Source organism: Muntiacus reevesi, chromosome 4 (assembly GCF_963930625.1).
Source record: "Muntiacus reevesi chromosome 4, mMunRee1.1, whole genome shotgun sequence".
Classification (NCBI taxonomy): Eukaryota; Metazoa; Chordata; class Mammalia; order Artiodactyla; family Cervidae; genus Muntiacus; species Muntiacus reevesi.
The window spans coordinates 147899827-147923079 of NC_089252.1; the positions used below are offsets into that span (position 1 = coordinate 147899827).

Consider the following 23253-nt stretch of genomic DNA (forward strand, 5'->3'; position numbering starts at 1 on the left):
TCTCTTTCATAAGAGTATGGAGCACAGGCTGTGGAAGCTACTTCTACAATAGTCATCCTGAAAATGGAATTTCCCAAGGAGAAGTACATGACTATATAACTGGGAACCTCAGCTGCAAAGTTTATAATTAAAATAATAAAAAGAAAAAAAATAGACAAAATGCCTGGAGTCTATGTGAAGACAATAAAAAACTAAACTGTAAGCCAAAAGAAAAGATTATAAAGCTAACTCCCAAATTAATACATTTATTTTTTTTAAAAAATTAGAAGAAAAATAAAAACACCAGTTGAAATCTCAAGGCAATTTTTCAAACTACAAATCTGATTCTGAAGTGAAATTATAAGAATGAGCAAACAATACATAAAATAGAAAGTATAAAAATAATGGACTGTCACTACCAGGTATTAAAGTATATATTATATCTGCATACAATCATTAAGACAGTATAGCACTGATGTAAAAACCAGATCAAGGCATAAAAGAGGAAATTTAGAAACAAAAGTCAGTAAATACAGAAATTTAAAACAAGGTTTAAGCTCATATCTCCAATTCCAAAAATCTCTGAAAATCAAATATTTTTCCCCAAAACTAATTTGGAGGTGAAATTGAAAGTTAACAGACATGGGGCTATTAATCCTATGTAGAAGGTGTACTTAGAAGTTTCATTATAGAAATAGTAATGTGTTTGACTAAAAGGGTGCAGCATAGGGGTTACATAATATGCAGTATATTTCATATATATCTTTTCTGAAAGGTTGAGACCATGTCAGAAATTAAAATCTAGATGAGTGAGAGTAAAATTTTCACTAACTTGTCCTGTTTCTGTCTCATACAGAAAGGCTCTTAAGTTTGAGTGTTTCTATGTATAAAATGTTTTAAAGGCAACTGAGCTTATATAACTCAAGGAAGGGCTTTAAACTCCATTGTACTTTTAAAGCTTCTTATGAAAGAAAGAATGCTACTAATGGTTTCTGGTCTATTTTAAGTGGATAAGCATAAGTAGTTTCTACGTATATACTGAGTGGATGGGCCTGATGGAAAGTGAGAGACAAGGGAAGAAAAAGAGAAAAAGCACCAGAGAGATGCTCAAAGAGAAGGGGAAAGAGCAGAGAGGCACTGTCCAGAGATGAAGGAGAAGGGCCTCCTCCGCAAACTGGAGGGAAGAAAAGAACAACTCCATGTGTGGGGATTAGGGAGTTAAAGATCGCCCACAGCAGCAAGAGGCACATCTCCTCTGCCCAATATTGACTGAAAATTAGGAGTGTGTGAAGGTAAGTTCAGGAAAGTAATGAAATGACAACTTGTCACGGTGGGAATGGAGAGTGTATATAGAGTGGAGAGAGAAGCCCGTGTGTATTTAGAATCCCAGGAATATCAGGGAATAAAAAAGCCCTAAGAGATATTCACAGATTGGAGTTCACCTGGTCCCCTGCTGCTGCTGCTAAGTCACGTCAGTCATGTCCGACTCTGTGCGACCCCATAGACGGCAGCCCACCAAGCTCCTCTGTCCCTGGGATTCTCCAGGCAAGAGCACTGGAGTGGGTTGCCATTTCCTTCTCCAGTGCATGAAAGTGAAAAGTGAAAGTGAAGTCGCTCGGCCAGGTCCAACTCTTCGCAACCCCATGGACTGCAGCCTACCAGGCTCCTCCATCCATGGGATTTTCCAGGCAAGAGTACTGGAGTGCGGTGCCATTGCCTGGTCCCCTAGTCCCCTATTAACAAAGCCGTTTATAGCTCCAAGCATTCTGCAGTCCTGTGTCCTCCACAGGCCATGGCAGGACTAGTAGTTTGTTCATCCCTGGACCGGGATCCAGTTTGGCTCTGACCACTGCTGCCTCTCCCATGGGCAATGAACTGATCCTGACTCCGGAGATTTCATACTCAACATCCCTCATCCCTCTCCGGGACTCAGCTGGCACAAGAGTGTCAACAAGTTGATAAAGAAGCAGATATATATAAGAACAAGCTGATGAAGAAAGGGATTATGTCACACAAACTGAACAGGCAATCTTCTCAGGGCTGAAAGAGAAAAAAGGAGAGTAAAATTATAATGAAGAGTGGCAGATTCTCTTAGCTGACTCAAAAAAAAAAAAAAAAAAATCAGCTGGATGCAAGGATACTTTAGCCTTTACCCAGAAGTAACCTTGAGGTGAGCAGCTTTCAGTTTGAACATGACTCCAGACCTAGCATTAATTGTGAAATAAGCCTGCTTTGTGAAGATCCAGTTGGAGCCCTCTGAAGAACATCCCCACTGCTGTAATATTTTCTAACATATTGCAGCCTTGTTTTTCAGGTAGCTGACAGCCTGGCTCAAATTGCAGAGTACATTTTGCACTCAGGAAAACACTACTCAATAAGGAGGTAAGTAAGCCAGCTTCCCTGGTAGCTCAGGTGAGCCAGAGAAACACCTAGATAGAAGGATCTTACTGGTGCAAGTTGTAAATTTCTCATTAGAACTGGCAACTGAACTCAGGATGGGGAAGATGATTGCTCAAAGTTGCAAAACTAAGTAGTAACTGCCCTACAAGTTTGAACTCTCTACCCACTTGCCCATTTGGGATTTTCCTCTACTGTTTATTTTTGTACCAGGGGTCTGAACCACACATACAAACATTTTCTGAGATGGAGGATGGATGGAGTAAAGTTCATTAGGAGTCCAAAGAGGGAACTCTTTTTCCCTATGCCTTTACAGATTCCCTACGTCACAGGTTTTGAAAGTTATTTCATTAGCTAAATACTTTGTGCATGGAACAAAAAGTTCACTGAAAAAACTACATATGTATAAAACAGATAAATGAAATGCTATGGTGATGATGGTAGTTGGGGGTGGGGTGGAGAAAGATACACAAACTCAACTGTGATGGTGCCTGAAGATGGGGGCAGCATGTTTGGGCTCAAAGGAGCCCAAAAAAGACTGGAAAGGTTTCATTAGAGTTTAGTACCCTGTGGATTGCTAAAGTCCATCGAGGCCTCCAGATGGAATCAGAATGTAAGCATAGTAGCTTTTAGAAAGGTGTAATAAGGGTGGGAAGATTTTTCTTTAAGTTAAATTTGCTGGTTTTTTTGTGTGTGTGTGTGTGTGTGTGTGTGTGTGTGTGTGTGTGTTTTAGGAAAAAGGAGAAGAATAAATTGTACATTTCACAAATAAATCTTAACCCTTTATGTATACCATCACTTACTTGATGCATCAGTGCCAGGACTTCTTCAGATGCTTTAGGGAGGGAAAAGGGAGGGAAAACTAGAAGGGCCATCTCTGCTACCCTGATCTCCCCACTTTTGTAGACTTCTCTTCTTTCAGTCTGAATTGCTCTCAGTCCTCAATCTGGCTTTTCCTTAGTCTTCTCCTGGCATTTTCCCTGGCCTAAAACCCCATTATTTGTTCCAAGAGGCCAAATCCCTGATACCATATGTTTGGGAGCTGTGAGTCATCCTGGGTAAGAAGTTTCAGACATGGTCAATGGACCAAACTCTCAAGGCCATCTCACATTCCTGCATGGGTTCTCAAGATCCCTCCAAAGAAAGTAAAGTGTCCATAGACTGTAAATTCTGTGTCTGTATGTGTCACATCCTTTCTGACCCTCAGAAATAGGTCAGTACTTCCTATGTTGCAAGGTTGTGTAGGATTAAATGAAATCAAGACTTTGTTATAGTCCTTGGCATAAATTATGCATTAAATAAATAACAGTTATTCTCATATGAGTAAAGATGTAAGCAGGTTGGGGTGGGAAGGAAGATGTGTGAAATGAGGTTTAGGAAGAGAAGAAAAGAAGGGAGTGAAGAAAGATTTTTGCTGATGAGTTTCAATTATGAAATGCAAGAGGTCAGTCACTGTGCCCCAGCAGGAGAGGTAGAATGTCTGGAAGAATAAATGAAGCATTGGAATTAAGGCCAGGAAAAAATGGAACCTGAAATCCATTTCTTATCTTTTTAAATGAATTTAGTTGAAATCACTCATTATTTTATTCAACAAATGTTTATTTAGAGCAGACTAACTGAATCTACTGCATATCTAGGACTCTGACACTTTCCTGATCCTCTTCTCTTTCACAAACTATGGAACTAGTGACTATTTTGGTACTTAGGAATGCATCATGGGAGAAAAATAGACAAACATCCCTGCCTTTGCATAATATAAAATCTAACAGGAAAAGATAATTTTTAATGTACTACATCCATATCCATATATTAGAAAGTGTAAAGTATTATAGGGGAGCAAATTTCAGCTTGATAGGGAGCACTTATAGGCAGGAAAAGGAAAGTTGCAGTATTTAATAGGGTGATAGGATAGTCAGACGCTGATTTACCCCCAGATGTACTTTCAGGCTTTAAGCTAAAAAGTGGATCTTTTATAGGTTAAAAAATTCTATTCCCAGAGAGTTACTCAGATCATTATCCCACCAAATGAGTAAACTTTCTTTCTCTTTAGGGATGGACTGTCTAAGAAACCATGAAAAATCTTAGCATTATTGATGAATTTGTGCTGCTGGGGTTGTCTACTGACCCAGATATCCAGACCATGCTCTTTGTTCTCTTCTTGGGGATTTACCTCCTGACCCTGATGGGGAACCTGACGATGATCCTGGTGATCAGGGCTGATCCTCACCTGCACACACCCATGTACTTCTTCCTTGGTCATTTGTCTTTCCTAGACATGTGCTACTCTTCAGTCACTGTGCCCAAGATGCTGCAGAATTTCCTGTCTCAGAAGAAAACCATTCCAGCGTGGGGATGCATTACCCAGAGTTTCTTTTTCATATTTTCTGGAGCCACTGAGAGCTGTCTGCTCTCTGCTATGGCCTGTGACCGCTATGCTGCCATCTGTCACCCTCTGCTCTACACTGTGATCATGAATGGACCTCTGTGCACCGCAATGGCCAGTGCAGCATGGCTGATGGGGTTTCTGAGCTCACTAGTGAATAATCTTTGTGCCCAGAGCTTACAGTTCTGTGGTCCCAATATCATCTCCCACTTCAGTTGTGAACTGCCTTCACTCTTCCCTCTCTCCTGCAGTGATACCATGCCTAACACCATCCTGCTAGCTGGGTCCACTGCATTTCTAGGACTTGTGACACTTCCCCCAATCCTCTTCTCTTACTCAAAAATTATTCTTGCCATTTTAAGTATCTCCTCCTCTAAAGGCCAAGGCAAAGCCTTCTCCACCTGCTCCTCCCACCTCACCGTGGTGCTCTTGTTCTATGGGACGGCTCTATTCAGGTACATCAGCCCCTCTTCAGGATCAGTCCTGGAGCAAGTTGTCTCTGTACAGTATGGTGTGATCACATCCTTGGTAAACCCCCTCATTTACAGCTTCAAGAACCAGGAGGTGAAGGCAGCTCTGCAGAGGATACTGAGGCAGCAAATACGTGTCTCAGGTAAGAAATGATAATAGGTCCTTTCTTCTAGAAGAGAAGCAATCTACAAGGGAAGATAAATATATAAACAGAGCTCCTATAGAACTTAAATTTTAATTTAATTTACTATACTTATTTCTTATTCAAAGTGAAATGACTTCCAAATAGTCAGAAAAATGAATGACACATTCTGGGTCTAAGCGTAAAGGTTCAGAGACATCAGCTCCTACCACAGCCTTGGAAACTAATCAGAAGGAGTGACTTCACTACAGTTGAGCAGGTAGAACAAGAACAGTGACCTTGGCAACAACAGAGGTCCCTGAGCCCGGAACTTTAGCTGTGGAGCTACACAAGGGAACCCATTAGTAGAAGGGCAAAGAAGAAGTAACCTAGACACATTTAATGTTTCAGAAAGAAATAGTTCATTACATTTCATTCACCTGACCTGGTGGCACCACTGGCATTAAAAGGCATGTGTGCCTGCAAATAGTCAAAGAACAGTGAAAGCAAGGATTAAACATATTAAATATCTATGCAGATGAATAGCAGATGAATGGATAAAGAAAACACCATACATGCATACAATGGAGTACTATTTAGTTTAAAAAAGAAGGAACGTCTGCAATGTGTGACAACATACATGAACCTTGAAGACATTTTATTAAGTGAAAAGAGGCAGTCACAGAGGAGAAAAACTGCTTAATTCTCTTTATATGAGGTATCTTAGGAGGTCAAACTCATAGAAGCAGAAAATAGGATGGTGGTTTCCAGGGCCTGGGGGAAGGGAAACTGGGAAATTACTGTCCAATGAGCATAGACTACCAGTCATGCAAGATAAAAAGCAGATCTGTTGCACTGCAATGTGCATATAGTTAACAGTACTATACATCTAAAAAATTAAGAAAGTAAAATATACAATAAATAAGTAAGAATGAACATATTATTATACTAAATACAGGCAACCTCTTGCCTGAAGACATACATCATTCTAACACTATCATACTTGATATATATACATATGTAAGTCAGATAAAAAATCATTAGAAGTAGCATAATGTAAATTAAAATGTTGAGAGCATTATATTATTGAATATGAATCAATTAGGTTAGAACACTTCTTTATACCATACACATAAATAAACTCAAAATGGCTTAAAGACTCAAATACAAGCTATGACACCATAAAACTTCATATGAGAACTTAGGCAAAACATCCTCTGACATAAATGATACCATATTTTCTTAGGTTAATCTCTTCAGGCAAAAGAAATAAAAGCAAAAATATACAAATGGGACCTAATCAAACTTACAAGCTTTTGCACAGCACAGGAAATCATAAACACAACAAAAAGACAACCTGTGGAGTATGAGAAATCATTTGCAAATGATCAACTAGCAAGTGCTCAACTTCCAAAACATACAAACATCTCATAAAACTTAATATAAAGAAAAACCCAATTAAAAAATGGGAAGAAGCCCTAAATAGACGTTTTCCCAAAGAAGACATACAGATATCCAACAGGACATGAAAAGATGCTCAATTTTGCTAATTAGAAGAGAAACACAAATAAAAACTTCACCAAGTATCACCTCACACCAGTCAGAATGATCATCATTAAATCAGTTCTGGAGGTGTGAACAAAAGGAACAATTCCTATACTGTGGATAGGAATGTAAACTGGTACGACGCTAAGGAAAACAGTGTGGAATTTGCTTATAAAACTGAAAATAAAGTTACCATATGATCCAGTAATCCCAATCTTGGGCATATATCTGGAAAAGCTGAAAATGCTAGTTCAAAAAATTACGCACATCCCAGTGTTCATTAGCAGCACTATTTACAATAGACAAGACATGGAAGCAACGTTAAGTGTCCATCAACAGGTGAATGATTAAAGATGTACTATATAGAAACAATGGAATATGATTCAGCCATAAAAGAAGAATGACATAATGCCATTTGCAGAAATGTGGATGGACTTGGAGGGCATATGCAATGTGAAATAAATCAGACTGAGAAAGACAAATACTATATGGCACCATTGTATGTGAAATGTAAAAAACATGACTAGTGAATAAACAAAGAAGCAGGCTCACAAATAACAGAACAGAACAGTGGTTTCCAATGGGGAAAGAAAAGGGAGAGGGGCAATATAGAAGTAGGGGATTAGGCGGTAGACACTATTCCGTAAATAATAAGCTACAAGGATATACTGTACAACAAAGGGAATATCACAAATATTTTATAACTATAAATGGGGTATAACCTTTAATGAATGTGAGTCACTATATTATACACCTGTAATTTATACTTTATATTTCAATAAAAACATTCATTAAAATAAAACTTAAAAAGCTACTGACAATTCATTGTTAGTATGTTAGATATCAGCATATCGCCTATATTTTATCAAGTTATAGCTATCCATTTTAGTTGTAAAGGTATACTATCAAGATAGATATTGAATATCATAAAGTAGATTTTCACCATTTATTCATGTTAACATATATGTTCTTATTGGATGATTTATAAAAATTTTTAATACTAAACAATTATTACATTAATGGGAAAACACATTCAGGAATATTCTTTTCATATTCCATTAAATTATTTGTATTGGGGAAGTGTTCACATGCATACTTATTATTAAAAATGACTCTTATTTAGGTGTTAGTATGAAGATATTGTTATTCTACTCATTGTATGACGAAATCTTTTGTAATGTTGACTTTCACTTATTTCCTTTGCCCAAGACCTTTAAAAATATGTATACGTTTGCCATCATCATTGTGCCTTTGGCCATATTTCATGCCGTTTCCATGTTTTTGCTGCCTTCATTTTGAAACTTAACTTTGTAGCCTTACAAGATCATGATGGCTTTGTCTTCATTCTGGGTTATACCTCTTATCATTATAAAGTGTAGCTTTTTTTTACTTTAATTTTTATTTAGAATTCCATATTCTATAATGTTAATATATATAATTATTTGGAAGTTGCTTAAAAAACCAACTTCCAGGTTGGTTAATATATGGCAATTCAGAGAGGACAAGGAACTACTTCCCATAGCATACCAAAGCATCTTTTACCATAAACCTCTTTCCACTGGCCACAAAATTCCATCTATCAACACTGGGTGGAGGTGGGTGTCATCTCCCATTAGGCATCAGCTGGGACCCTTGGCCACTTGCTCCCAAGAAGTCAATCCTTATTTCTAAAGTGATAGAGTGAGGAGTTGGAGACAAGATGGCAGAGTAAAAGGACTCGAGCTCACCTCTTCTTCCCAAAACACCAAAATCAAAACTACCTGGGCAAAAACATCAACAAAAAAGACTGGAACCTACCAAAAGCAATATTTTACATCCAATGACAATGAAGACAGCATGGGGGACTTCCCTGGTGATCCAGTGCTTAAGGCTTGAAAAACAATTCAGACTAATGGTGGTAAAACTGATCCAAAATCTCAGAAAAAGAATAGAGGCACAGACCAAAAGATAGAAGAAATATTTAACAAAGAGCTAAAATATATAAAGAACAAACAGTTGAACAATAAAATAACTGAAATGAAAAAATACACTAGAAGGAATCATTAGCAGAATAAAGGGACAGGAAAATGGATAAGTGAGCTGGAAGATATATTTGTGAAAATAACTGCCACAAACAGATTAAAGAAAAAAGAATGAAAAGAAATGACGATAGTTTGAGAGACCTCTAGAACAACATTAAACACATCAACATTATAGGGGCCCCAGTAGGAGAAGAGAAAGAAAAAGGGCCTGAAAATATTTGAAGATAATAGCTGAAAAATTCCATAACATGGGACAGGAAAAGGTCACCAAACTTCAGGAAGCACAGAGTCCCAATCAGGATAAACCCAAACACGAATACAAATATTAGTCAAATTGATAAAAAAATGTAAGAAAGAAAATATTAAAAGCAACAAGAGAAAAGCAACAAATAATATCAAGGAAATCCCCATAAGGTTAAACTCTTCAGGCCAGAAGAGAGTGGTAGAATATATTTAAGGTAATAAAAGAGAAAAACCTAAAACCAAGAAAACTCCACCCACCAAGGCTCTTATTCAGATATGATGGAGAAATTAACAGATTTACATACAAGGAAAAGCTTATCGAATTTAGCAGCACTAAACCAGCTTTACCCCAAATGCCAAAAGGACTACTCTAGGCCAAAAAGAAAAGGGCACAACTAGAAATTAAAAAATCACAAATAGGAAAGTTCACCTGTCAAGGTAAGCATACAGTAAAGATAGGAAATCATCTACACACAAATATGTACCAAAGTCAGGAACCATGAGAAGACAGTACAAATGCAGGATATTGAAAATGCATTTTAAATTAAGAGACCAGCAACTTAAAACAATCTTGTATATATATAGTCTGGCATATCAAAACAATGGAAACCACAAACAAAAAATCATAATAGATACACATACACACCAAGAAAAGGTGGGGGGGGGGATTTAAACACAACACTATAGATAGTTATCAAATCACATGAGAAGAGAACAAAAAAAGAAGGTAAGAAAAAAGACCTGAAAAAAAATTATAAACAATTACAAGATGGCAATAAGAACATGCATATTTGTAATCATTTTTAAAGTAAATGGAATAATTGCTTCTACCAAAAGAAATCAATTGGATGAATTGATACAAAAACAAGATCCATATATTTTGTTTTCTACAAAAGACCAGTTCAGATGTAGAGACACGTATATACCTACATGTGAGACCACATACATAAAACACTTAAAGGAAAACATAGGCAGAATACCCTTTGACATACATTGCAGCAATCTTTTTGGATCCACCCCCTAATGAAAATAAACAAATGGGATTGAACTGAACTTAAAAGCTTTTGGATAGCAAAGGAAATCACAAATAAAACAAAAAGATAACCCACAGATGGGAGAAAATATTTGTAAATGAAGCAACCAACAAGGGATTAATCTGTAACATACACAAACAGCTCATGCAGCACAATATCAAAAAAATAAACAACCCAATCAAAAAATGGGAAGGAGATATAAATAGACATTTCTCCTAAAAAGACAAACAGATGGGCATAAAACTCATGAAAATATGCTCAGCAGTAATAATTATTCAGTTCAGTTCAGTTCGGTCGCTCAGTCGTATCCGGATCTTTGCGACCCCATGAATCACCCCAGGGCTCCCTGTCCATCACCAACTCCCGGAGTTTACTCAGACTCATGTCCATCGAGTCGGTGATGCCATCCAGCCATCTCATCCTCTGTCGTCCCCTTCTGCTCCTGCCCCCAATCCCTCCCAGCATCAGGGTCTTTTCCAATGAGTCAGCTCTTCGCATGAGGTGGCCAAAGTACTAGAGTTTCAGCTTCAGCATCAGTCCTTCCAATGAACACCCAAGACTGATCTCCTTTAGGATGGACTGGTTGGATCTCCTTGCTGTCCAAGGGACTCTCAAGAGTCTTCTCCAACACCACAGTTCAAAAGCATTAATTATAAAAATGTAAATCAAAACTACCATAAGGTATCACCTTACACCCGTCAAAATGGCCTTCATCAAAGAGACTACAATGTTGAAGAGTGGTGAGGAAAAGGAACCCTCCTACACTGTTGGCAGGAATGTAAATTGGTATAACCACTATGTAGAATAGTATGGAAGTTCCTTAACAAACTAAAAATAGAATTAACATATGATCCAGCAATCCCGATCCTGGACATATATCTAGAGGAAACCATAATTCAAAAAGATACATGCATTCCAATGTTCACTGCAGTGCTATTTACAATAGCCAAGATGTGGAAGCAACTTAAATGCCCACTGGTAAACAAATGGCTAAAGAAGATGTGATACAGACATGTGTACCCCAATGTTCATTGCAGCACTGTTTATAAGAGCCAGAACATGGAAGCAACCTAGATGCCCATCAGCAGATGCCCATTAAAAAGTATACATTTGAATCAGTTCTAATGAGATGGATGAAACTGGAGCCCATTATACAGAGTGAAGTAAGCCAGAAAGATAAACACCAATACAGTTTACTAATGCATATATATGGAATTTAGAAAGATGGTAACGATAACCCTATATGCTAGACAGAAAAAGAGACACAGATGTACAGAACAGACTTTTGGACTCTATGGGAGAAGGCGAGGGTGGGATGATCTGAGAGAATAGCATTGAAACATATATATTATCAAGTGTGAAACAGATCGCCAGTCCAGGTTGGATGCATGAGACAAGTGCTCAGGGCTGGTGCACTGGGATGACCCAGAGGGATGGGAAGGGGAGGGAGGTGGGAGGGGGGTTCAGGATGGGGAACAAATGTAAGTCCATGGCTGATTCATGTCAATGTATGGCAAAAACCACTACAATATTGAAAAGTAATTAGCCTCCAACTAATAAAAATAAATGAAAAAAAAAGATGTGATACATATATGCAATGGAATATTATTCAGCCATAAAAATGAATGAAATGTGAGAGGGGTGTTCAGGGCTGGTGCACTGGGAAGACCCAGAGGGATAGGATGGAGAGGGAGGCGGAAGGGTGATCGGGATAGGGAACACATGTAAATCCATGGCTGATTCATGTCAATGTATGGCAAAAACCACTACAATATTGTAAAGTAATTAGCCTCCAATGAATAAAAATAAATGGAAACTATATGTCAGTAAGAGTGGGGAAAATGTAACATAAATGTACTGCAGAGCAATGAGTTCATAGATCAAAATTTAAGCATGTTTATTATAAATAAAAAATTTGTAATTTTTAAAAATTCTCAAAGAAATCTGTGAAACAGATATTTCTGACTAAGTAGTGTGAATAAAATTTAACACTGGAAGAAAAAAAATGAATGAAATGATGCCATTTGTAGCAACTTGGATGGACCTAGAGATTATCATATTAAGTGAGGTAAATCGGACAGAGAATAACAAATATTATGTGATATGACTTACTTGTGGAATCTAAAAAGATGACACAATGAAGTTATTTAGAAAACAGAAACAGACTCACAGACTTAGAAAACAAACTTATGGTTAACAAAGAGGAAAGGTGGGAGGGACACATAAATTAAGATTTGGGTAACATATATACAATCCTATATTTAAAACAATCAACAAAGACCTCCTGTATAGCACAGGGAACTCAACTCAATAGTCAGTAATAACCTGTATGAGACAAGAATCTAATAAAGAATAGATATATGTATATGTATAACTGAATCACTTTGCTATACACCTCAAACTACATGACATTGTAAATCAATCATACTCCAATTAAATTAAATTTTAATTAAACTACAAGAACATTTTCACTTGTTTATTTTCAGATAATTTCACCATATATATCTTTGTCTATCTATCACTGTAGTGTTAATGTTTCTGTATTATTTTGTTATATGTAGATTATCTTTAAGCAACATATCATTAGATTTTTGTTTCTTAATTCTGTATCTTTTAGTTAGGATATTTAAACTATTTTATTTACTACCACTTTGATTTTTATATTCATTATTTTACAGTCATAAATTAATGGGTTTACTTATTTCTGATGTCTTAATTGATAGTTTTGTTGTAAACTTCCTTTTTCTACTCTTATTTTTGCCATGAAAATAGGCATAAAAACCACTGTTTATTGAGTTATTAGGCAGCACTTTTCTGTATATTATAAAAAACATTATTAGGCAAACCTGAAGGTAGACATTCTTTTCATAAATGAAAAAACTGAGGGTTACTAAGAACATTAACTTCCCCTAGGTCACTTAGCCAGTGAGTGATAAAGAGCCAGGACTGAAATCTAGAATGTCTATACTACAAAATACAAATTCATGGCCACTGTGTTTCTCTCTGTTTCTCTCCCATTCAATGTTTTATCATCTGCAGTGAATTAAAAAATATAGATCGTGAGCTTCTCATTATAAAATGGTCTACTGAGCATATGATACAGTCTTTCTTTCATGAACCAAATGTTGGAAAATATCAAAGAGGAATTTTTAAGTGAATTCATCTATTGTCAAACCAAAAGCATGATAACTTAGAGGGGCAGACTAAGAAGTTACTGAGAAACAGGAAGCCGATTTGATTATATTAAGGTGGAAACAGTAACTAGAAAATATTCAGGGTCCAGCAGGAACGCACCAAAACAAAAAGGTAGGAGGGACAACTAGGAAGTTTCCCAAGTGTATGAGTAGAAGTCATGGGCAGGGGAAAATCAAAGAGCACCAAGAGGAACTTTGGTCAGAGTAATGTGTGAGCAAACACATGTGGCATTAGACAGAAAGTGGCAACAGGGTGACATGTTTCCTTATAGGAGCAGAGCTTGAAATGAAGAGAAAGCTCATTGCCTCCCTGTGGCAGACGATGTTAGGGAAGAATAGGTAATAGTGCAGGCCAGAAGAAGAATTGCTAATGCACCCTATCTGGCAGCACACACCCACATGAATCAAATCTCTTTCATAAGAGTATGGAACACAGGCCGTAGAAGCTACTTCTACAATAATTGTCCTGAAAACGGGGTTTCCCAAGCAGAGGTGCATGACTATGTGGTTGGGAACCTCAATTGCAAAGTTTATAAATTAAAACAACAACAACAACAAAAATAATAATAATGTGTACATAACATAGTGACAAAATCCCTGGAGCTTATGTGAAAAAAAAAAAATTAAACTGCAAGCCAAAAGAGAAAATTCAAAGAAATAGAACAAATTGTAAAGCTAACTCCCAAATTAATATATTTATTTAAAAAAAAAGAAAGAAAAACACCAGTTGAAATCTCAAGGGAATTTTTCAAACTATGAATCTGATTATGAAGTAAAATTCTAAGAATAAGAAAACAAAACATAAGCTAGAAAGTATAAAAATAACAGTCTCTCACTACCAGGTATTAAAGCATATATTACATCTGTATACATTCATTAAAACAGTATAGCCCTGCTGTTAAAAACAGATCAAGGTATAGAAGAGGAAACCTCAAAATAAAAGTCAGTAAATACAGAAATTTAAAACAAGTTTATAAGCCCTTGTCTCCAATTCCAAAATCTCTAAAAGTCTCTGAAAATCGAACATTTTTCCCCAAAACTAATTTGGAGGTAAAACTGGAAGTTAACGGACACGAGGCTATTTGTAGCCTTTTATAACCCCATGTAGAATGGGTACTTAAAAATTTCATTATAGAAATAGTAATGTATTTGACTAAGGATGCAGCAGAGATGTTATATAAAATGCAGTATATTCCACATGTATCTTTTCTGAAATGTTGAGATCATATCAGAAATTAAAATCTTGATAAGTGAGAATAAAATTTTCACTAATTTGTTCTGTCTCATAAAGGCTCATAACCTTTGAGTGTTTCTATGTATAAAATCCTTTAATGGCAACTGACTTTATTACTCAATGAAGGGCTCCAAACTCTACCATATTTTTAAAATTAATTTATTTATTTTAATTGGAGGCTAATTACTATACAATATTGTAGTAGTAGGCTTCTTATGGAAGAAAGAAGGCTACTAATGGTTTCTGGTCTATTTTAAATGGATAAACATCAGTAATTTCTACATATAAACAGAATGTGCCTGATGGAAAGGAAGAGACAAGGGAAGAGAAAGAATATGGTTGATTCAGAGAGATGCTCAAAAAGAAGGGTTAAGATGGGATCCAGAGCACAAAGGCACTGGCCAGAGATGGAGAAGGGTCTCCTTCCCAAGCTGCATGCATGCTTAGTCCTTCGGTCGTGTCTGACTCTTTGTGACCCATGGAATGTAGCCCACCAGGCTCCGGTGTGCATGGGATTCTCCAGGCATGAAAACTAAACTGAGTTGCCATGCCCTCCCCTCCAGGGGATATTCCCAACCCAAGGATAGAACCTGCATCTCTTATGTCTCTTGCATTGGCAGACAGGTTCTTTATCATTAGCGCTACCTAGGAAGCTCTCTTCCCAAGCTGGAGGGAAGAAAAGAAGAATAACTCCATGTGTTGGGTTAGGGAATTAGAGGTCACCCACAGCAGGAACAAGCACATTTCCTCTGCCCTTTATCAGCTGAGAGTTAGAAGTAGGTAAATTCAGGAAAGTAATGAAGTGACTGAACTTGTCATGGTGGGAATGGAAAGAGTATATATCAAGTGGAGAGAGAAGGGGATGTGTATTTAGTATCCCAGGACTATAAGGGAATAAAATAGCCCTAAGGGAGTCTCACACACTGGAGTTCACCTGGTCCCCTGGCCCCCTATTAGCAAAGCCATTTATAGCTAGGAGCATCCTCAGTACTGTGGTCTTCCACTGGCCACGGCAGGACTAGTAGCTCGCCCATCTCTAGACAGAGAATCACTTTGGCTCTGACCACTGCTGCCTCTCTCATGGGCAGTGAGCTGATCCGGGTTCCCAAGAGTTCTTACTTGATACCCTTTTCCAGGCTAAGCTGGCATAAGATTGCCAACAAGCTGATGACGAGGGAGACATAAATCATACAAACTGGACAGGCACTTTTGTCAGGACTAAAAGTGAAAAAAGAGAGTATAATTATAAGGAAGAGTGGCAAATACTCTAAGATGACCAAAAGACTCAAAACAGCATCAACTGGATGCAAGGATACTTTTTAGCCTTTACTCAGAACTGACCTTGAGGTGAGCTGCTTTGAGTCTGAACATGACTTCAGACCTTGCATTGACTGAAAAAAGCCTGCTTGTGTGCAGATCCAGTTAAGAGTCCTCTGCAGAACACCCCCACTGCTGGAATATTTTTTATCATATACACCCTTGTTTTTCAGGTAGTTGACAGCCTGGCTCAAATTGCAGAGTACACTTTGGACCAAGTACAGTCCTGCTCAATGAGGAGGTAAGTGAGCCAGAGAAACACCTAAATAGAAGGATCTTACTGGCACAAGTTGTAAATTTCTTATTAAAACTGGCAACTGAACCCAGGATGGGGAAGATTATTGCTCAAAGTTGCAAAACTGTCCTACAAGTAGTAACTGTCTTACAAGTTTGAGCTCTCACTCACTTGCCCATTTGGGATTTTCCTGTACGGTTTTTTTTTGTTTGTTTTTTTTGTTTTTGTTTTTTTTTTGTACCAGGGGTCTGAACCACACACAGAAACATTTTCTGAGATGAAGGATGGATGGAGTGAAGTTTATTAGGAGACCAAAGAGGGAACTCTTTCTTCCTACCTCTTTGCAGATTCCCTATGTCATATGTTTTGAAAGTGATTTCATTGGCTATATAATTTGTCCATGGAACAAAAAGCCCACCAAAGAAATTACATATGTATAAAGCAGATAAATGGAATGCTCGGTTGAGGATGGTAGTTTGGGGTGGGGTGGGGAGACACACAAACTCAATTCTGTTGGTGCCTAAAGCACTGGAACAGCATGTTTGGGCTCCAATTAGCCCAAAAAAGACTCTGGAAAAATTTCACTAGAGTTCAGGATACTGTGGGGTCCTAAAGTTCATTGAGGCCTCCAGATGGAATCAAAGTATAAGCATAGTAGTTTTTGGAAAAGTGTAATAAGGGTGGGAAGATTTTTCTTTAAGTTAAATTTGCTGCTGTTCTAAAAAAGGAAAAGAATAAATTGTACTTTGCATGAGTAAATCTTAATCCTTGATGCATCAGTTCCAGGGCTTCTTCAGATGCTTCAGATAGGGAAATGAGAGGGAAAACTAGAAGGGCCATTGCTGCTACCATGATCCCCTACCTCTGTCAACTTCTCATCTTTCAGCCTGGATTGCTCTTAGTTCTCAATCTGGCTTTTCCTTGGTCTTCTCTTCCTGGCATTTTCCCTGGCCTAGAAGCCCCCATCTTTGTTCCAAGAGGTTAAATCTCTCATACCATGTGTCCAGGAGTAGCAGGTCATCCTGGGAAAGGAGAAGCTTAAGACATGGTCAATGGGCCAAACTCCCAAGGTCACCTCACATTCCTGTCTGGGTTCCCAAGTTCCCTCAGGAGAAAGCAAACTATCCATAGACTGCAAAGTCTATGTCAGTATATGTCACAACCTTTCTGACCTTCAGAAATGAGGTATCACCTATGTTACAAGGTTGGGTAGGATTAAATGAAATCAAGACTTTGTTACAGTCCTTGACATAAATTATGCATTAAATAAATAATAGTTATTATCATATGAGTAAAGATGTAAGTAACTGTGAGTGGGAAGGAAGAAGTGTGAAATGAGGTTGGGGAAGATAGCGAGAGAAGGGATTGAAGTTTCTTCCCAATGAGTTTCAATATTAAAATGCAAGTGGTCAGTTAATATACCCCAGCAGGAGAGAAAGAATGTCTGGAAGAAAAAAAGAAGCCTTGGAATTAAGGCTAGGAGGAAATGTGAACCAGAAAGTATGTACCCTATTTGATAAAAATTGCATTTAGTTGAATTTGCAAAGAGTCAGATACAACTTAGAGAATAAACAACAAAAACGATGAAATTTAGTGAAAACAGATTTTAGAGCAATGGTAAAATAATTAGGAAAAAAATGTACAAAACTGCTGACACTCAAGAGATCACAAATATTCATTTACCATAAATTTGATTCTTATGCATATATAGAGGGATATTTAGCTTTCATAAAGTATTTACTGGATTATATTTAACTACATTTGACCTCACATTTACCACATTTTGCATGTGAGAAAAGTTATGTCTTGAATAGATTTCACATCCACTAATCAGCAAGGACACTCTATGAGTCCGCTACTCATTTTACTATCACAGCAGCTGCTGTAAAATCTTAGGACATACTGCAAATTCATTTTTGTTGTTATTCAGTTACTCAGTAGTGTCCATCTCTTTGCGACCCCATGGACTTCAGCACATCAGGCTCTCCCGTCCTTCATCATCTCCTAGAGCTTGCTCAAACTCATGTCCATTGAGTTGGTGATGCCATCAAACCATCCTATCCTTTGTTGTCCCCTTCTCCTGCCTTCAATCTTTCCCAGCATCAGGGTCTTTTCTAATGAGTTGGCTCCTTGCATCAGGTGCCCAAAGTATTGGAGCTTCAGCTTCAGCATCAGTCCTTCCATTGAAAATTCAGGGTTAATTTCTTTAGGATTGACTGGTTTGATCTCCTTGCGGTCCAAAGGACTCTCAAGAGTCTTTTCCAACACCACAGTTCAAAAGTATCAATTCTTCAGCACTCAGCCTTCTTTACGGTCCAACTCTCACATCCATACTACTGGAAAAACCATAGGTTGGACTATATGGACCTTTGTTGGCAAAGTGATGTCTCTGCTTTTTAATACACTGTCTAGGTTTGTCTTAGCTTTTCTTCCAAGGAGCAAGTATCTTTTAATTTCATAGCTACAGTCACCATCTGCAGTGATTCTGGAACCCAAGAATATAAAATCTGTCACTGTTTCCATTTTTTCCCCATCTATTTGCCATGAAGTTTGGGACCGGATGTCATAATCTTTGTTTTTTGAATGTTGAGTTTTAAGCCAGCTTCTTCACTCTCCTCTTTCACCTTCCATCAAGAGGCTCTTTAGTTCCTCTTTACTTTCTGCCATAAGGACAAAAAGTAAACATCTGCATATCTGAGGTTATTTATATTTCTCCCAGCAATCTTGATTCCAGCTTGAGCTTCCTCCAGCCCAGCATTTCGCATGATGTACTCTGCATTTAAGTTAAATAAGCAGGGAGACAATATACAGCCTTGATGTACTCCTTTCCCAATTTGGAACCAGTCTGTTGTTTCATGTCCAGTTCTAACTGTTGCTTCTTGACCTGCATACAGGTTTCACAGGAGTCAGGTAAGGTGATCTGGTATTCCCATCTCTTTAAGAATTTTCCACAATTTGTTGTGATCCACACAGTCGAAGGCTTTAGTGTAGTCAATGAAGCAGAAGTAGATGTTTTTCTGGAACTCTCTTGCTTTTTCTATGACCCAATGGATATTGGAAATTTCATCTCTGGTTCCTCTGCCTTTTCTAAGTCCAGCTCGAACTGGGAGTTTTCGGTTCACATACAGCTGAAGCCTAGCTTGGAGAATTTTCAGCATTACTTTGCTAGCATGTGGAATGAGTATAATCATGTGGTAATTTGAACATTCTTTGACACTACCCTTCTTTGGGATTGAAATGAAAACTGGTCTTTCCACTCCTGTGACCACTGCTGAGTTTTCCAAATTTGCTGGCATACTGACTCCAGTACTTTAACAGCATCATCTTTTATTTTTTATTTTTTTTAATTTTTTTTATTAGTTGGAGGCTAATTACTTCACAACATTTCAGTGGGTTTTGTCATACATTGACATGAATCAGCCATAGAGTTACATGCATCATCTTTTAGAATATGAAATAGCTTAGCTGGAATTCCATCACCTCCACTAGCTTTATTCATAGTGATGCTTCCAAAGGCCCACTTGACTTCACACTCCAAGATGTCTGGCTCTAGATGAGAGATCACACTATCATGGTGATCTGGGTTATTAAGATCTTTGTTGTATAGTTCTTCTGTGTATTCTTGCCACCTCTTATTATCTTGTGCTTGTTAGGCCCATGCTGTTTCTGTTCTTTATTGTACCCATTTTGCATGATATATTTCCTTGGTATCTCTAACTTTCTTGAAGAGATCTCTAGTCTTTCCCATTCTATTGTTCTCCTCAATTTCTTTGCATTGTTCACTTAAAGGTGCTTTCTTATCTCTCTCTGCTATTCTTTGGAACTCTGCATTCAAATGGGTATATCTTTCCTTTTCTCCTTTGCCTTTCACTTCTCCTCTTTCTCAGCTATTTGTAAGGCCTCCTCAGACAACCATTTTGCCTTTTTGCACTTCTTTTTCTTGGGGATAGTTTTGATCACCACCTCCTATACAGTGTTACAAACATCTGTTCATAGTTTTTCACGTACTATCAGATCTAATTCCTTGAATCTATTTGTCACTTCCACTGTATAATCGTAAGGGATTCAATTTAGCCCATACCCAAATGGCCTAGTGGTTTTCCCTACTTTCTTCAATTTAAGCCTGAATTTGGCAATAAGGAGCTCATGATCTGAGTCATTTGCTCCCAGTCTTGTTTTTGCTGACTGTATAGAGCTTCTCCATCTCCAGCTGCAAAGAATATAATCAATCTGACTTTGATATTGACCATCTTGTGATGCCCATGTGTAGAGATGTCTCTTGTGTTCTTGGAAGAGGGTGTTTGCTATGACCAGTACATTGTCTTGGCAAAATTCTGTTAGTGTTTGCTCTGCTTCATTTTGTACTCCAAGGCCAAAGTTGCCTGTTACTTCAGGTATCTCTTGACTTCCTACTATTGCATTCCACTCCCCTATAATGCAAATACATAGGATCAAGGAAACTGGTGATCACTCCTGTACCCTAAAAACCACACTGCTCTAAACCCCAAACTCCTTACATCCAAAAATACTTAGTGTCTCTGTGTGAGGTACTGGAAAGAGAATGGGCTGTGAAATCAGAAACCCTGGGCTAGTTCTGGCTCTGAGACATCGAGTTATGGTACAAGTAAGGTCACGTTTCTATCACATATTGTCCTCAGTCTGAAAATATGAAGTCAGATAACAGATTTCATTTACATGTCAGATGAGACATACTAGGAATTTAAACTCTTAATTGCTCAGAAGCAGCAACACAGAAAAGGAAGTTTCTTGCTTTGCTTCTGGGTGCCTTTCTACTTGTTGCAACTTCGAGAGTTCATAGAGTACTGAATGATATCAGGTACTGAGGAAAGCCTGGGGAAGAACATGAGAGGATAGAGATTGTGAGGCTTTCCTAGTAGTTCAGATGGTAAAGAATCTGCCTGCATGCAGGAGACCCAGGTTCAATCCCTGGGTTGGGAAGATCCCCTGGAGATGGGAATGGCAACCCACTCCAGTATTCTTGACTGTAGAATTCCATGGACAGAGGGGTCTGGTGGGCTACAGTCCATGGGTCACAAAGATTGGCCATAACTGAGCCACTAACACACACATGATCTAACAGGTCAGGGGATGGTAGCAATGACAGTTAAGGGATTGTACTAGGAGGCACCATTTTTTATTCAACAAATGTTTATTTAGAGCCATCTAGTTGAGCCAACTGCATTGTGACACTTTTGTGATCCTCTTCTCTACTCAAAACCTGTGGAATGATTCGCTATTATTGGCAATTTGGATTGTTTTCATGGGCAGGGGGTGTAGGCGATGAACAGACAAACATCCTTGCCTGTGTGTAATATAAGTTATAACAGGGAAAAATAATCTTTAATGTACTAGATTCATTATCCATATGTTAGAAAGTGTTAAGTATTATGGGGGAGCTATATAGGGATATAGCTATATAAATACTCAGCTTAACAGGGAGTATTTAGAGGCAGGAGAAGGAAAGTTGCAGTATTTAATAGAGTAATAGGATAGTCAGATACCTATTTACTCTCAGCTTCACTTTCTGGCTTAAAGATAAAAAGCAGATCTTTTAGATTAAAAAATCCTATTCGCAGAGAATGACTCAGATCATTATCCCACCAAATGAGTAAATATTTCTTTCCCTTTAGGGATGGACTATCTAAGAAACCATGAAAAACCTTAGCATTATTGATGAATTTGTGCTGCTGGGGTTGTCTACTGACCCAGATATCCAGACCATGCTCTTTGTTCTCTTCTTGGGGATTTACCTCCTGACCCTGATGGGGAACCTGACGATGATCCTGCTGATCAGGGCTGATCCTCACCTGCACACACCCATGTACTTCTTCCTTGGTCATTTGTCTTTCCTAGACATATGCTACTCTTCAGTCACTGTGCCCAAGATGCTGCAGAATTTCCTGTCTCAGAGGAAAACCATTTCAGTGTGGGGATGCATTACCCAGAGTTTCTTTTTCATTTTCTCTGGAGGCACTGAGGGCTGCCTGCTCTCTGCTATGGCCTATGACCACTATGCTGCCATCTGTCACCCTCTGCTCTACACTGTGATCATGAATGGACCTCTGTGCACCACAATGGTCAGTGCAGCATGGCTGATGGGGTTTCTGAACTCACTAGTGAATAATCTTTGTGCCCAGAGCTTATAGTTCTGTGGTCCCAATATCATCTCCCACTTCAGTTGTGAACTGCCTTCACTCTTCCCTCTCTCCTGCAGTGATACCATGCCTAACACCATCCTGCTAGCTGGGTCCACTGCATTTCTAGGACTTGTGACACTTCCCCCAATCCTCTTCTCTTACTCAAAAATCATTCTTGCTGTTCTGAGTATCTCCTCCTCTAAAGGCCGAGTCAAAGCCTTCTCCACCTGCTCCTCCCACCTCACTGTGGTGCTCTTGTTCTATGGGACAGCTCTATTCAGGTACATCAGCCCCTCTTCAGGATCAGTCCTGGAGCGAGTTGTCTCCATACAGTATGGTGTGATCACATCCTTGGTAAACCCCCTCATTTACAGCTTCAAGAACCAGGAGGTGAAGGCAGCTCTGCAGAGGATACTGAGGCAGCAAATATGTGTCTCAGGACAAGAAATGGCAAAGGGACCTTTCTTCTAGAAGAGAAGCAATCTACAAGTAGAGAGAACTTTGTAAACAGAGCTCATACGTAATTTGATTCTGATTAAGTTAATTATATTTGTTTCTTATTCAAAGTGAAATGACTTCCAAAAGCTGAAAAAAATATACTCAGAGAACTTTTTGGCCAATCATGGATCTGAGGGGAAAGGCTCAGAGACATCAGCTCCTACTGCAGCCTTGGAATCTAATCCAGAAGGAGTAATTTCACTACAGTTGAGGAGGCAGAACAAGAACAAAGACCTTGATATGAACAAAGCTCCCTGAGCCCATTACTTGACCTGTAGAGTTACACAAAGGAGCCCATTAGTAGAAAGGCAAAGAACAAGTCATCTAGACACATTTAGTGTTCCAGAATGAGACAGCTAATTACCTGACCTGGTGGTACCATAGGCATTAAATGGCATGTACCTGCAAATAGTCAAAGAATAA

General features: G+C 38.3%; 1 protein-coding gene and 1 pseudogene across 1 annotated transcript; both read left to right on the top strand.

Moving 5' to 3' along the window:
* The first annotated feature begins 4447 nt into the window (after nt 1-4447).
* LOC136167562 (olfactory receptor 8S1-like) lies at nt 4448-5383 on the top strand. The gene has a single exon (XM_065935083.1). The coding sequence runs from the start codon at nt 4448-4450 to the stop codon at nt 5381-5383; it is 936 nt and encodes a 311-aa protein (XP_065791155.1).
* Nucleotides 5384-21846: 16463 nt separating this feature from the next.
* LOC136167563 (olfactory receptor 8S1-like) lies at nt 21847-22803 on the top strand (annotated as a pseudogene).
* Nucleotides 22804-23253: the final 450 nt, after the last annotated feature.